The sequence below is a fragment of the Chelonoidis abingdonii genome, chromosome 8 (assembly GCF_003597395.2).
Source record: "Chelonoidis abingdonii isolate Lonesome George chromosome 8, CheloAbing_2.0, whole genome shotgun sequence".
In the NCBI taxonomy this organism is placed as follows: domain Eukaryota; kingdom Metazoa; phylum Chordata; order Testudines; family Testudinidae; genus Chelonoidis; species Chelonoidis abingdonii.
In genome coordinates, this window is record NC_133776.1 from 78,428,142 (window position 1) to 78,444,053 (window position 15,912).

The window sequence follows — 15,912 nt, forward strand, 5'->3', positions numbered from 1 at the left end:
ACAGCAAAGAAACCAACTTGACGGCTTGCCGGAGGACAAGCAGCTGCCCTCTGTGCACACCTTCTTTGTTGTTTTATTTTTCAGATGGGCACATAAGTGCATACTTTTTTATTGTCTGCTGAGGAATCTGTTTGCTGTCACCCTCACGTCTCTCAAATAGAGCAAGCTGACAAATGTAACAGGAAAGATTTTCTAAGTTTCTTTAGCATCCAGTCCAATTACTGTTTTTAATTTAAAATATCCAAAATTTTTTTTTCTTTTTTGTCTCTCTTTCTTCCTGCTATCCCTGCCTTAGCCTTTTTGGAAATTTTCCCCTTCACCTTCTTAGTGAGTTTCTCTATCCTCTACCCAAAGCTAGGACCCTCCCATCTGGGATTATTTTGATTTTCTTCTTCATGTTGAGGATGCTTATTTTTTGTTCCTACTGTCCCCATGCCATTTTCTGTGTTTCTGGTCTCCATCTCAACCTTTTCCCTCCTTTATTTCCTAAAATCAACATCTGCTGAGAATGAAACCTCGTCAGTGTCACTCTGCACAAGATGTGTGTTATATAAGTAACAGAATGGCAGAATAGTAGTAATAATGAGACAATGAGTGGGTGAGGTGATATCTTTTATTGGACCAACTTCTGTTGGTGGGAGAGAGAGAGATGCTTTCGAGTTTACACTTGAAGCAGAGCTCTGTGTAAGCTTGAAAGCTTCTGTCTCTCACCAACAGAAGTTGGTCCAATAGAAGATATCACCTCACGGTCTTGTCTCTCTAATATCCTGACAAATAATATGCAACAATGTAACATTTGTTGGCTAATAACTCATGTGTGATCCTGATAGTTAGAGGTCACAAAGGGATTATGGTTTTGGATTACATGATAACGTCTCTCCATTTATTCTTTTAAACTAGCCTAGTAATGATAAAGCAACAGTTGTGTTAATGGACTGTTAATGGGTCTGACCTTAATCATTAACATACAACTCCTATTGATAGAAATAGAAGTAATACATATGTAAAGGCTTCTGGATCACAACCTTAATTAGGTGATTCAGCCAATCAAAATACAGCTCGTTTTGGATAATTTATATTATCATTCGTTAATTATAGTTAGGCTCAAAAGTTTGACCAATTTTCTTCATGGCTGTTATGTCAAAGAGCTGTATGTTACCTCTGACATAACAGTTGTAAAATGACTTTAGAGTGGTAAAGAGCAGAATAGTTTTCTGTTTTTTTGCATCCTTACTGCTTCATCTCTTGTCACTTCTGAACTCACCAAGATAAAACTGTGATGGTAGAAGCAGCTGTTATGTACATTTGAATTCATTGTATAAATATTAATATGTATGGTTACAACTTAAAGGGTCTTTTCTGCTTTCCATATGTATGCATAACTGCTGTTAGGTGAGACAGGAAACTTAGTGTACAGGTATATGTAAAAAACACATTCCCTAAAACTTGGTTATAGTTGAACTATATGGTCGTTTTGGGATATGATTTCACAACAATTCCTACTCCCGTTTCTGAACTGTTTTCCGAATTCTCCTCTTGTATATAATAGGTTGCTGTGGGTCTGATAGGCTGTAAGGTTTTTAAAGATGTCCCATTGTATGTTTGTGAAGTACCAAGCAAACTTATAATTCTGTACTCGGAGCATTCATTGAGTAATCTGCCATTCTTAATATTTAAATAGTTAAAAATCTTGTTGCTTAGAAGGCAAGATGAGTGTCAGTGTTACATGCTTTGTAGAATGGGTTGAATTCTGGTTAACAAGCAGGTTAATATTTAAACTAGAAATGTTAAGCTCCTGACTGGCGGAGATGCTGCAGAATAAACGTTTCATCTTAAAATTGACAAATTCCCCTTTTCTTCCACATCCCCCTATTTTTTCTTTATATAAATACATTCTAGTGGGTATGCTTGAGAAGAGACCCTTCCAAATGTGAACTCATGTATTCCGGTCTTAGACAGCTGGAAACAGCTCAAAGAGAACAGGGTACTTCACAGATCTTTTAAATAATAAGTTAGTTCTGAAGCCTAATATTGCTTTAAGTGTCAAATTTCCAGTAACATAGGCACATAATTGTTTCATTTGTTTATGAAATTATTGTCGTTGTGCATACAAATGATTTACACTTGAAGATTAGATAAATAAGCAAAGGGCAGAAATAGCAGGTGTAAAAGTGTCCGATATCATTTTTCCCCTCAGTGAGTAATGTTGACTTCAGTAGTAACTTAACTAAGGACTTGATTATGCAAAAATTTACTAACCGATATGATGCTACTCCTGTGGGAGTGCTCATAGTTATCTCCTCATCCTTAAGTTGTGTGCTGCACAGCACCTAGACCCTTTCCCTCCAGTTCAGGGGATTTGTGGAGAGTGAGGTAAGATTGGGAACGATACAGATCATTTCTTCCCCTCCAACAAATACAAACACTCAACTTACAACTGGGACATTGGGAAGGGAATGCAGTAAGAGTACTAGTATGTAGTGCAGTTGTGTGCTTATGCATAGTGTGTGTTAGGAAACTCTTTGGGACAGGAGGAGGATGTGTCTGGGGAAACGACCAGCTACCAGGAATCATGCCCGCCCCTAGATAGGGGCTTATACCCCAAGGATGTGAAGTTTCCTTGTTGATTCTCTGAGACCTGTGCTGATGTCCTCTCCCCCCTAACAAAATAACTGGGATGAAATTTCCATGAGGACAACCTCATAGATATAAATGCTCTTTAGTTTGCTCCTTCAGAAGTGGGAAATTGAGGCCACCTTTGTGCCATCACAACTGGGAGGTGGAGAATGAGTTGTGAACTTTCTAGGGATCCCGGGGAAATTATGGTGTAGAGAGCGTTGGGAGTTCTAACAGCCTTTTCAGTGGATGGCACAAACCTACTCCTAGGCACCTGTTACATCTTGCAGGAGACAGGTGTCCTTTGTGCAGACATAAGGAGGCAGGCCGGCTTCCCTTCTCTGTCCCATGTTAGAACTGTTCTTAAAAAAGTTAGTGCTGAGAGTATGGATCAGTAACTTAAGGGTGAACTCTATTATGTAATCACTGTAGGTAGTACAAAAAAAAATTAAACCAGAAAATTCATAGTTTAACATCAATATAAAAGAAACACAATTGCATGTATGGAAATTCATTTTTAAGGTATCCAAACCACCTTAAGTCTGCCCACATAGCAGTGCTCTGAGAAAATCAGAAACTCTGAAGATTTACCAATCCATAAAAAAAGAACTTTGTCATATCAGTGACTATGAAGGCTAAAATGCTCTATTCTTACAGTAGGTGTTCCAAGTTCAGCTCCTTTTTTTGGCCATATGCAGTCCACAAAAATATTTTACAAATATTGCACTATAAAAATAATGTATTGAAGGCAATTATTCCCCAACTCAGAGCCCAATTCCCTCATGTGTGGTGTTCCTAGTCTCCTTGCTAAATCAGGCCTTCTGATTGTGTTAGCTAGCCAGGCAGGTTTCATGTCTCCATATAAAACTCCATATGTCCAGATTATGAAATTACAGTGCTTACATTAAAAGAACAAATGCTAATGTGGTGCAAAGTCACCACACCTAGTATTGGAGACATGTAAATATGGTGCTGACATTGGTGTTAATGTTCTGTGGCTCATGTTTTCAGTTCTCCACCCATAAGGAAGGATCTAAAGTAGTTCAAGCATTTGTACAATTGAGCAACTGTTTCTGTATTTTCAGATTTTTGTGTTTCAACCGTTCACTCTCAATTTCTTGGGTGTGTTTTTTTTTAATTGTGTTATATTTAAATAACATGCTTGTTGGGAATTTTACACATAAATTACTAATATGTGTTCATGGCTTGGACTCTAGTTTAAGTATTTTTGTCTAGGAATTGGAGTAATGTAAGAATGTGTGTGTATATCTATGCATTGAGGGGGTGGAGCTAGCTGTCAGGGGAAAGCAGGAGAACAGCCACACCTAAAGCATGCTCCTCTAGTTTATAGGCAGATTTTTCAGATGGAAAGTTCATCCAAAGTTAATGCTGTTCCTTGATAAGGTGAGGAGGGTTAATATACCGTGTGGATCAGGGAATTCAGTGTCAGCACAGCTACAGAGCTAGCTGTGCTGCCTTTGGGTGGGAGAGGAGAACTAGGACATTCAACAAGGGGTTGGCTTCCCGTTGAGATGTCCCAACATCTATGAGTTGGAATTATAAATTCTCAGTGGATCTACAAGCTTCATGTACAAGGGAAGCTGCAGATTCCTTCTCTGAGAAAAGAATCCTCTCCTTCCTGAGGGGAGAATAACTCAGGTTATCTGTGGCAGCAAACAACTGATATTTTTGGGAGCATGGATCTCAATGTGTAAATGAATATTATGGCTGCAAATGGCAGTAAATAACCAGAAGATTTGCTGGCATCTATATGTCTAAGTGATGAATCATTTAAGCAGCTAGATATTGAGCTCTTACACAGGAAGCACACTCTAAGGAGGCACTTTTTTTTTAAAGAGTGAACTGGATGTGCTTGTGTTCTGTGCACCATGCCATCTGCTGTTAGAGAGAGCCCATCCTATGAGGGGGTGCTACATGGAAATACAGTTTAAAAAGGTCCTCCCAGGAGCAATAATTGTGGTCAGATAGACTGTTTAGCTGCTGTTACGCCCAATGTAGCATGAAGTAAAGCAACTAGTGAAAGATGTTGCTAAAATTTCTTAGGGCTGGTATGTTGCCTATTCTCTGTGTGGGAATCCCAGTTTTAAAGCTTTAGGCATTATGAGCACAATAACATCGTTGTACTGAAGGAACCAGCCTTCAGAAAGGCTTTTTGGAGAGTGTGTGTTTGTGCATGCATGCAGTTCCTTGTTATATCTAAACTTGTTTTAATCTTCCACTGAAAGATGTGAGAGCTGGGATTGCGTATTTTTTGTGTGCAATTTATCTGAAAACAGCAATTCACTGAAATATAAGAATATAGAAAACCAACTGCAGCCTAATTTTGTGTGTGTGTGTATTAATATTGGCTGCTCGTTTTAAAAAAATGGGAATCCAGTATGCGAACACTTCAGATTTGCTAACCATCTTCTTTTTGCTTATTGGTACAATAATACTTGATATTTCTTTAGCACTTTCTATTCAAAGATATCCAAACACTCTACAAACATGAATATATTTAAGTTTTATAATCATCCACTTAAAGTCGGGAAGTAATAGTATCTCTATTTTACACATGGAGGAAGTGGAAGCAGAGAGAAGTTAAAGGGGCTTTCACGTCGTCAAGGTGTGAGCCAATTGCAAACCTGAGAATAAACCTAGGATTCTAAGCGGGGAGATAGATGCCAGATTGCCAGTGGCTTTCAGTTGGAGTTCAGCACCTCACTGCTCTTTGTGTCTTTGAAAATTTCCCTGATGTTATATATAGCAAATGTGGAGGAGGGGAGGGTGCTAACATTTTCAAAATAAGTCACATAAATGCTTTTAAGTTAAAATTTTCAACAAAATAAACCATGTACTACTTTTCTTAAAATAGGGTTTCTGGTGTATTTAATTTTAAGATGAATAACACGGTGAGAAAAGGTGGTGGAATTTATAGTAGAGGGAAGATGGTATTTTTTAGCATATTTTGACATGTATGTGAACCTTCCTGGTTCATGCTACTATTAAATCTTTTAAATATTTATGTTCCAAAAACAAAACTCTGGTGCAAAGCTGTTTGAAATTGCTAAAAGGCAAATACATTGTTGCCTATCATATTATTTACAAAACCTAAGCACTGAAAAGCAAGGAAGAGTAGTCGAGGTTAAAGGACTACACCTTTATACTGTTATGACTGTGTGCACACTAGGGGCTTGTACTGCTTTGACTATATAGGTTTAGAAACTGATCTAGTTAAAATAGTACAAAAACTGTGTGTAGGCAAGCCCTTCCTGTGTATGTACAGAACCTAGCGCAATAGAACCTCTATGCACTATTGTAGTAATGGGGAAAAAAGATACATGAATAGTTAAGGACATCATTATGTAGGCAGCGTAAGAATTAACACAATGTTCTCAGGTACAGTTAAATGGAAAATATCAGTTAATATTGTGGCATAGTACTGTTTCCTGAGAAGAAAGTTGAATACGTATTTCAATAGGTAAAGTGTAAGTTGATGGACGGTAAAATTGTTACTTGTATTGTGGACTTGTATTTGAGGCTGATCACTGTGTGTAATGTGCACTTACTATAGATAACTCTGAAATACAACGAATACCATTTTTCATCACTAATGTCAAAACACTACTCATCTGGAGTTGTGTCTGATATGAAATTAATATTTCTTTATACCTGAAAACAATGTTTTGGTTGTCTGGGCAGTTTCTTTATTACCTTGCTTCTATGTGCTTGGGATTTGTAAATGATGTGATAGGTGTGTGTATATAGATTGTTGTATGCAGTGTTTTTGTAGCTGTGTTGGTCCCAGTACGTGTAGAGAGACAAGGTGGATGAGGAATATCTTTTATTGGACCGTCTAGTCAGTTGGCAACCTTAATTGGCTTCTGAAATAATATCGTTCTCCCACACACTCCCCTTCATAAAAATCCTTCATAATCTTTTGTGTATGTAGCTAAAGGATGATAAAATTAAAAACAAATTATAAATGGGACAAACAGTTCACCAGATTATTAAACTAAAGGAGTGAGAGGCGCTAGTAGTGGCTACAGAGGAGACCTTCGTCCTTCAACGTTCAGTTGATAAGATAAGCTTAAATTAATAGGTTATGTCTACATTGCAATTAAAAACCCACGGCTGGCTCATGCCAGCTGATGCAGGCTCGTAGGGCTTATGTTAAGGGGAGGTTTCATTGCAGTGTAGACATTTGGGCTTGGGCTGGAACTTGGGCTCTGGCAGCCTCTCACCTTGCTGTGTCCTAGAGCTCCGGCTCTAGCCTGCGCCCGAACATCTACACTGCAATTAAACAGCCCCTTAGCATGAGCCAGCTGATACAGGCCAGCCAGGGGTTTTTAATTGCATTGTAGACCATAGATTCCAAGGCTGGAAGGGACTGCTGTGATCATCTAGTCTGGCTTCCTATATAATACAGGCCTTAAACTCCCCCAAAATAATTAGTAGAGCATATCTTTTAGAAAGAACATACAACCTTGATTTTAAAAATTGTCAGTGATGGCGAATTCACCTCAGCCCTTGGTAAATTTGTTCCACTGGTTAATTAAAGTCACTGTTAAAAATATGTGTGTCTTATTTCCAATCTGATTTTTTTCTAGCTTTAACTTCCAGCCATTGGATCATGTTATGCCTTTTTCTGGTGGTTTGAAAACCCATTGTCAAATCTTTACTCCCCATGTAAATACTTATAGATTATAATCAAGTCACCTCCTGAGCTCCTTGAGTCTGTCACTGTCAGGCATGTTTTCTAATCCTTTAATTATTTTCATGGCTGTTCTCTGAACCCTCTCCAGTTTATCTCTATCATTCTTGAATTGTGAGTTGAAGTGGACATAGTATTCTAGCAGTAGTCACACCATTACCAAATACAGAGGTAAAATAACCTCTCTACTTTTACTTGAGCTGTTGGGAGCTCTGTACAAAGCCAGAGCCATGTATGCACAACAAAACCCTATTGATGCTGTGATAACCAGACCTTTAGCTGGTATAAGTTTGCCTATGCTGATAGACACCAATTGAGTATCTGGTCCTGCATATTGGTTTAAAAAATATACTGAAAACAATAGCAAGTAAGCACCAAACCCAGGATTGGAACTCTGGTCACTGTTTGGTTCTACAGCCAGTGCCTGTTCTATGAGGCCACAGTGTTTCCCAGCCAAGTCATTCACCCTCTTATTCCTTAGTTACCTCATCTGGAAGGGAGGAAAAAAGCCTAATAATAGTGTTTTTAATTTATTTAGCATGTTATGTAAATAGAACTTGTGGTACTCTACCAAAGTGTTATTAGTTGGTCTAAAAACAGATTAAGTAATTTTGTGTGAGAGGCCCTGAGCTAGGGCAATGGCTCCCAACCTTTCCAGACTACTGTACCTCTGTCAGGTGTCTGATTTGTCTTGCATACCTCAAGTTTCAACATATTTAAATAACTACTTGCTCACAAAATCAGACATAAAAATACAGAAGTGTCGCTGCTCACTGTTACTGAAAAATTGCCTACTTTCTCATTTTTACCATATAATTATAAAATAAATCAATTGGAATATCAATATTGTACCTACATTTCAGTGTATAGTACATGAAATAGTATAAACAAGTCATTGTCTATACGAAATTTTAGTTTGTACTGACTTTGCTAATGCTTTTTATGTAGTCTGTTGTAACACTAGGCAAACTAGTTGTCAAACTAAGCAGGGGACTGGACTCGATGACCTCTCGAGGTCCCTTCGAGTCCTAGAATCTATGAATCTATGAAATATCCCTGATGAATTGGATGTATCCCCTGAAAGACCTCTGAATATCTCCAGGGGTACGTCGACCTCTGGTTGAGAACCACTGATCTAGGGGATAGGCTGTGGGACTAGTGTTTCTTAGATCAGGACTATGTTCCCAGTTGCACCACAGATTTCCCATGTCTTTTTTTTTTTTCTTCTTTTTTTCAAGTCACTTAGGGAAACTTAGCAACAGAGATTCCATCTGGAAAATGGCCCTGTACTCCTTCTCTGTAGGCTGTGGGGAATGTATGTGAAGAGGCCTTTTTATTGGGTCCTGGAGGTAGCTCTTTTCACTTGTGAAAAGTAGTCCAAGCCCGTTCAGAGGGTAATCATAAGTATTCTCTATCACCATATTCTTTTATTCTCCCTCACGTATTTCAATTACATCAAATCATAACTTATTTTTAAATAATGGCACACACTTTGAAAATTGCTTCTTTCTTCTGTTTTAATGTTTGTGTTAAAAGCGATTTATTGAATGTGGTAATTTTAAATTAAAAATAGGAGCATCCATTCTGCTTCAAGGTGGTAGCTTCTTAAAATGTGCAAGAGATACATTGTAAGTGTTCCCGTTTGCACGTGTATAAAGATCACTTTTGCACTCTTTGTTGACCTTCAGGAATCTTTCTCTTATCTACAGAATGTAAGTTAAGGGTTGGGAAATTCGCCCTCTGTGTGTTGCTTTAGTGTTGTTCATTTTTATTGATGAATTACATGTTGACTTGCCTACAGCGTTAAATACAGATGCATCATTTTTTACCATTGACCCTTTCTTATTCTTCTCAGAAAGCCAATGTTGTTGATACAACTGAAAATTTATCTTAAGTTCCTCCTTCCAGTTCTTCACTTTTTATTTATCTGGGTTTGATTTTGTTCATTCTTGTTTCTCTTTGATATTTCTATATGATTAAAATATCTGATTTAATTTTTGCTTATTAACACAACTAAGCTGTTTCTTAGAAGGATGTTTAAATATGAGAAGCATAGAAAGGATTGTAGTTATGGTCTTTAGCTACCCCCTCACCCCCTGGTGGTCTGATTAAAAAGACACTGGCTTTATGTTTATTTTTTTGCCTTAATTTTTGCCAGTGTGAGATGATGATCTTATTATTTGCATTGTCAGTACCCTCGGAGGCCTCAATCACGATTGGGTTTCCATAGTACTAGGTGATGTACTGATATATGTAAGAAATGGGAGAGTCAGTCTTAAAAAGCTGTGGAATCATACTTTCCTACTAAATGTGATATATTTAAATTAAAATCCAGGCCAAACAAGGTCTTAGGAGATGATTATGTATTTTTTTTTCCCCAGTAAATATAATTTCTGCCAAGCAATTAACTGGATATGGGCGCTTCAACCATTTATTCCCATCATCCAACTATCAACATATGAAGATGCACAAGAGGATTCTGGGGCACTTATCATCAGTATATTGTGTGGCATTTGACCGCAGTGGGAGACGAATTTTCACAGTGAGTTTAAAAATTGTAATATCTTGGATCACTGAATGTTGGTTTTTATTATTTTTTTCCCTTGATGCCCTAAACATATCTTCCTGGCTTACAAAGAATGAACTTATGTCATCGAGGAAGAAATAAAAACAAAGGTTATGAAAGGCTTAGAAATTCAACTCTTTCTGCACTATCTCTCCCAGAATTTCCACCTTCCCATGCGCAGAGTCTGTGTAGTATACTTGTTTTATTTTTGTATTTTTTAGAACAGCTCACTGCATCATTGGACAGGCAACTGAAACTATTAGTCAGCTATCCACTTCCCCACACAGAACTATAGGAGAGTTGTTTACAGCTCAGAGCTCTGTGATTTGTATCAATAAATATATGTTATGTTTGTAAGCTTTCTTGCTCTGTGGTGCCAGATTCCTGTGATACTCTGGAGTTTGGAAATACTTCAGATGCGTCTTACTTGAGTGAGTCTGGTTTGTTTTTAAACCGTTCACAGAAGTCTCTCACTAGTGTGCATTTTGCTAAGTTACACACTTTGAAAAACTGGCAGTCTTTCCCTTATCTCTTATTAAAAACGAGATAGCAGATGCTGTAGTGAGGTCTCTTATTACTGGTTTCATTATTAAGATTATCTAGCTTCTTTAAAAAATAAAAACCTCTCTCATACATTTATTAGCATACTATGAAGTATAAAAAATAAAACTAAACTGCAGCTGTCAAAATAAGTGAACAGAATATATTTTGTGATGTTATTCCTTGCCTTTTAGTGTGTGTATTCACTTACTAATCCACAAGAGTTTATCTTGCAGCTGTAAATCTGAATTTGTGAGGTTTTTATTGTAGTTCCATGTTCAAAGGCAGCTTTTTCCCACACTGTAGAAAAAACTTCTACATTATCAATACAAACTGTTCTGTTTTTATTTTAATCTTCTTTCTCTTTTCTGCCTGTATTCCCAGCAACAATTACATGCTGTCATGTAACACATCTATCTCTGAAATTTTATTCACTTAAGTGGAATTAAATGTAAATCCCCATTACATTTCACATTATATTCAATTGTGCTAGTATATTGGTTTACACTTTAAAAAATGTGCTGGCAAGATTCTCTCCTGTGCTGAGCAGAGCTTTGGGATGGCAGAGCCACAGACTTGGATCCAAAACAGTAATGCTCAGCAGAGAATTCCCCTGCACCAGGGGACTTTTCTGATGGGTATTAGTGTCTAGATTATGCTGAGTTATATACAGGACCATAAACTCTGAGTCCTAAGTGTTTGGTTGTGTTACAGTTTCTGTTACAGGGTTGTTGTAAAGTCAAGCCTTGTAGTCAGTATAATATGTAATGGTATTTGTTTAATCTGGGTAAAAAGGTGTTGAACAAATTCAGTATACCTGGGATTCGCTGTACTTACATGTCAGAAGGATGAAAAAGAAGAGAAATCCTACTCACACTACCTTAATGACCAAATTCAGTCCTGATGAGCAGCTTTTTTTCCATTAGCTCTCATGGAACTACACCTGCTTCTGCTAGGACTGCATTTGGGCCATTATTTTGAAGTGTGTATGTCATATAGGATGATATGGTTTGGATAAAGGCTTCATTGGCATGAAATTGGGTTGGCTATGTCATTCCTGGATGGGGAGGCTATGAGCATGTTGTGTTGTCATAAAACCTTTTCTAGCACACAACACTAACTTATATTAATCTCTTTTTAAAAGAGTTTTTAAAACATGATGTGGCTTGGTTCTTTTGTATCATTGCATCTCTAAATCTTGGTGCCTCGTTTATTACTAGTCCAATTATACTCAATTCAAGGGGAGCCAGAGAACTATTTTAAAACCAACCAAACAAAAACTGCCTCCTAACCTTAAATGCTTTTCTGTGTATTAAAATGTCATGATTTTAAAGTCCACAACTTCTATCAGAATTAGAAGTGAGTACTGGAATCTCCTCTTCTAAGGGTTTGAAGCTCTTTTTCTACTGTTTGGAGGTGTGTGCATGCAGTATTTTTGGTCCTGTTTACAGAAGAGCTGAATGACCATCGCTCCAGCTAGTCAGTGTAAGCTGTAGGTGTTCCATGACATTGTTGTGTATCAAACTAGGCAGAGGCTCAGGGCTGAGTCTTATCCCAAGACCTTGGTTGGTGTAATTTGGTTGGAGAAATTCCACGTTAGAGGTTTCATTTAAAAATATTGAAGGTGTACGAAATGGCTCACAGGTTGGAGTGGTAGCTAATAAATCCTGTTAGGGGTGGATTATTGATCAGAGATCCCCTTAGACAAATGTATTTGTTACATAGCTCTGAAACTTCATGTGGGTCTTTAATCTGTCAGATATGGATCATTTCCATAAATGTGATGTGTGTATGATTTTATTATATAGAAGAACATGATTGAAAATATATGTGGTAGGTTCCTATATGTACCTCAGTTATTGCTGACCTGATCATATTGCAGAAGGTAATATTAACAGTAGTAGTCTTCCTTTTGTGTTCCATGTTCAGATATTTTTGTCATTTTAAGAAATATTTAAAGTCCTGATCCTGCAAACGCATCCACGAGCTTAGACTCTTATGTTCGTTGGAGCCCTCTTATAGTCATTTCTTGCAGTCATGGCCCAGTGACTGTTGTTTTGTTTTGGATTCTCATCTGTCTAAAATATACGGAGATATCATTGCCTAATCTTTGTGTTTGTGTAATATTAGGGCTCAGATGATTGTTTGGTGAAAATTTGGGCTACAGATGATGGTCGTCTGCTCTCAACGTTGCGAGGACACTCAGCTGAAATTTCTGACATGGCTGTTAACTATGAAAACACATTGCTGGCTGCAGGCAGCTGTGATAAGGTAGTCAGAGTATGGTGTCTTCGAACCTGTGCACCAGTTGCAGTGCTGCAGGGCCATTCATCTTCCATTACATCCATACAGGTAAGGGATAACACTTGCTCCAGATTCCCAAGTGTCTTTTAAAATGGTGGGGGAAGGGTGTGGAGTAGCAGTGGGAAGCAGACCTCTTTCACATCTAAGTCGGCAGTTCAGATCTGCCTCATCTTGAGAGAACCTAAAGTTGTTGCCATGTAACCATTTTTCTGTGGTTTGTGTAAAATCCATTGGTTGGTGTAGTTCCTAGTGATCAGGTATCTCAAAGGCTGTCATCACAACTGTCACCCTTTTGGCAGTCTGCACGGAGGGTTGTGACTGAATGGGCGCTCCTAGAGGTTTATCTACTTTTTCAAAAAATATCTGTTTGCGAAAAGCTTTTTATTGCAGGTCACTTGCATTTGATTTGCATATATCTTAATCTGAACTTCAGAGAGCTGTGCTGGAAACTGTGGCATATGTAGACAGAGGGCAGTATAACTGCAATGGTGTGTCACATGCAAGTGTGGATAAGGGACAAAACTGAAATAGCATGGTCACTGTGTGCAAACTGCTCTGGTAGTACTTGCACTGTTACATCCTCCGTTACGTTACCAGCAGTTCCATCCTATAGTGGCAGTGTAGTCTGTAATAGCCGATGAAATCATGTTACGTTGTTGTAGTTGGCACCATGTTTAAACCAAGTTCAAACACAGTTCCCTAATATGGGAGGAGGCACAGTGCAGACTGAACTTTATGCTACTGGGTTATAAATGGAAACAACTAATTTACACTGATACAATTTCATGTAGGTGGATGTTGAAAGGAGCACATAAATATAAACACATAATTGGAAAACTAATTCATTCAGGAGTTTATTCAGTAACTGTTGGATGTTTCAGAACTTTGTGTCCAAAGAGAGTCAGTTTTTTACTTCTGAGTCAATGGTTTTCATTTAAAATATTTGACTTTTTTCACCATGTTTATAATGAATCATAAAATGTGTAGCTCCTTTGGAGGTTTACATACATGTACAGAATGCAAAAACTGGTTGTAATAGCTTTCTGTGACATTCCTATACACGTTTACAATTTCTGTAAAGAATGTATGCTGTTTTAAATTGGTTTTATTGTTTATAAGCAGAGCTTAAGCAATTTATAAGATACTTCGTTTCAAGAATATTAAACTTCCTTGTCTAGACGGTGTCACCAAAGAAAACCCATGGCCACAGGGTGACACCCTGGTGAAAAGTGTCATTCCCCCACTCCTGCCTCCCTCCCCCCAAAAACAAAAACAAAACAAAACCAAAACCAAAAAACAACCTTCTGGGAAGTGGGAGGGTGCTCAAATTCCTGCCAGGATGCTATCCTGGATCATACTGGATCCAGTGTCCAGTTTTCTATCAGTCTCTGCTAATGTGCGTCAGATAAGTCTCAGCTGCTGGAAAGGAGGAGTATTCTCTCACCTTGTTCTGTAAGAAAGGAAGGTCTAGGCTGCTCTTACCTTCTCCTGGCCTCCTAGCTTCTGAGTGCCTTCGATTTTCAAAACATACACATGCTCCACTCCCTTTGTTTGATTTTTATGAAATCTTAAATTTTGGAGCTATGTATGTTTAGTCTTTTTTTACACTCAGAGAAAGTTCATACTGTCAGTGGAAGTAGATTCTTTTCATAAGATACCTGTATTTAAGAGGGCAGGGAAGTCAGCTGATTTAACTGCCATAACTGTATTTTTAGTTTTCTCCAGCAAGAAAAGGAATAACCCGATACCTCACTTCTACTGGTGCTGATGGAGCAATCTGTTTCTGGCAGTGGCATGCCAATACAATTAAATTTAAGTAAGCTCATTTTGATGTTTATAATCATTCAGTTAAAGAAGCAATTTATGTTAACTTATTTTAGAAAGTGTGGAAGCGTGTGGAACTAGAGAGGGGGCAGTGAGATGTGTGTAGAGAAAGGTGTGGGTTCTTTTTGGGGTAAATAAATGAAAAGAGAGCAGTTTCCCTTGCTGTTTATTACTTTGCCTGGTTGGCATGATGCTCTCAGTGAAGAACTCAATCTGCAATTCCCCATTCCCCAGTGCCCGATTGCCATACTGCTCTTTGGGACAGTGTGGAGTGTGAGAAGTGGTGGTGGTGGGGGGCGGGGGGGGTAGCCACATAAGCCTTTGCATCTATCTTAGGGAGTGTGCTTTTTGCTTGTGTGCTGTGATTTCCACAGGGCTGCAAAGGATTGGTCCCTGAGTTCTTTGCTCTATGCTTTGCAAGTCATAGTTTTGTGGGATGTTTTCCTCACTTTTAGGCCCAAGGCCTGTATGTTTAGGCCCAAATTCTTCTCTAAAATATGCAGGAATGCAAATTCCATTGACTTTAATTGGAGATGTACACCTCTTTAGACAGAATTTCATCCCTAAGAAGTATGAGTTTGATGACATGCTACAGGCTGGTGACTTGTCAATTTCTATTTTAAGTGTTTGGCTTGTTGAATATAAACAAAGAAATTTAAAAAGGTTAAAAGATCTTTTTAACTCTTAAAAGTAGAAAGCATGAGTTAGTTTTTTATTAAATATCAGAAGGGTAGCCATGTTAGTCTGGTTCTGTAAAAGCGGCGGAGTCCTGTGGCACCTTATAGACTGACAGACGTATTGGAGCATGACCTTTCATGGGTGAATACCCACTTCGTCGGAATACATGCATCCATCGAAGTGGGTATTCATTCACGAAAGCTCATGCTCCAATATGACTGTTAGTATATAAGGTGCCACAGGACTCTTTGCTTTTTTATTAAACTGATTTTAAGGGTATCTAGCTGATGGCAAACTTCAGGTTACAAATTCTGTAATAAAAGAACTCAAATTGGAAACACTGACCTTAATTTTAACCACAGAGTTACTCTGATACTGCTCTTCTTAGGGGACATGAAGATAAGGTTATAAAATTAAAATTGTCGTGTTATTTTCTTGTATTTAGGGATCGCCCTGTGAAATTTGCTGAGAGATCCAGGCCTGGGGTTCAGATATCTTGTTCATCTTTCAGCTCTGGTATGTATAGAATTCAAGAAATAGCACTTCAGTTTTACTGTGTGTGTTTGTGTGTGTGTGTATGAATATAAACAAACAATGAAGGTTAGCTTTAAAACCATCTCTGGTCCTATGTAGCTACTGAAAAATAATGAAGACAATATATCTGGGAATA

General features: G+C 38.1%; 1 protein-coding gene across 4 annotated transcripts in view; it reads left to right on the plus strand.

Annotated features, from left to right (window-relative positions):
* Positions 1 to 15,912, plus strand: part of BRWD3 (bromodomain and WD repeat domain containing 3) — a 90,928-nt gene that overhangs the window by 12,970 nt on the left and 62,046 nt on the right. For all 4 annotated transcript variants that reach the window (XM_032796949.2, XM_032796950.2, XM_032796953.2 and 1 more), the window contains 4 exons: positions 9,712 to 9,872; positions 12,567 to 12,788; positions 14,456 to 14,556; positions 15,688 to 15,758. In XM_032796949.2, coding sequence (XP_032652840.1) covers positions 9,712 to 9,872; positions 12,567 to 12,788; positions 14,456 to 14,556; positions 15,688 to 15,758 — 555 coding nt within the window. The remainder of the gene's footprint in view (positions 1 to 9,711; positions 9,873 to 12,566; positions 12,789 to 14,455; positions 14,557 to 15,687; positions 15,759 to 15,912) is intronic.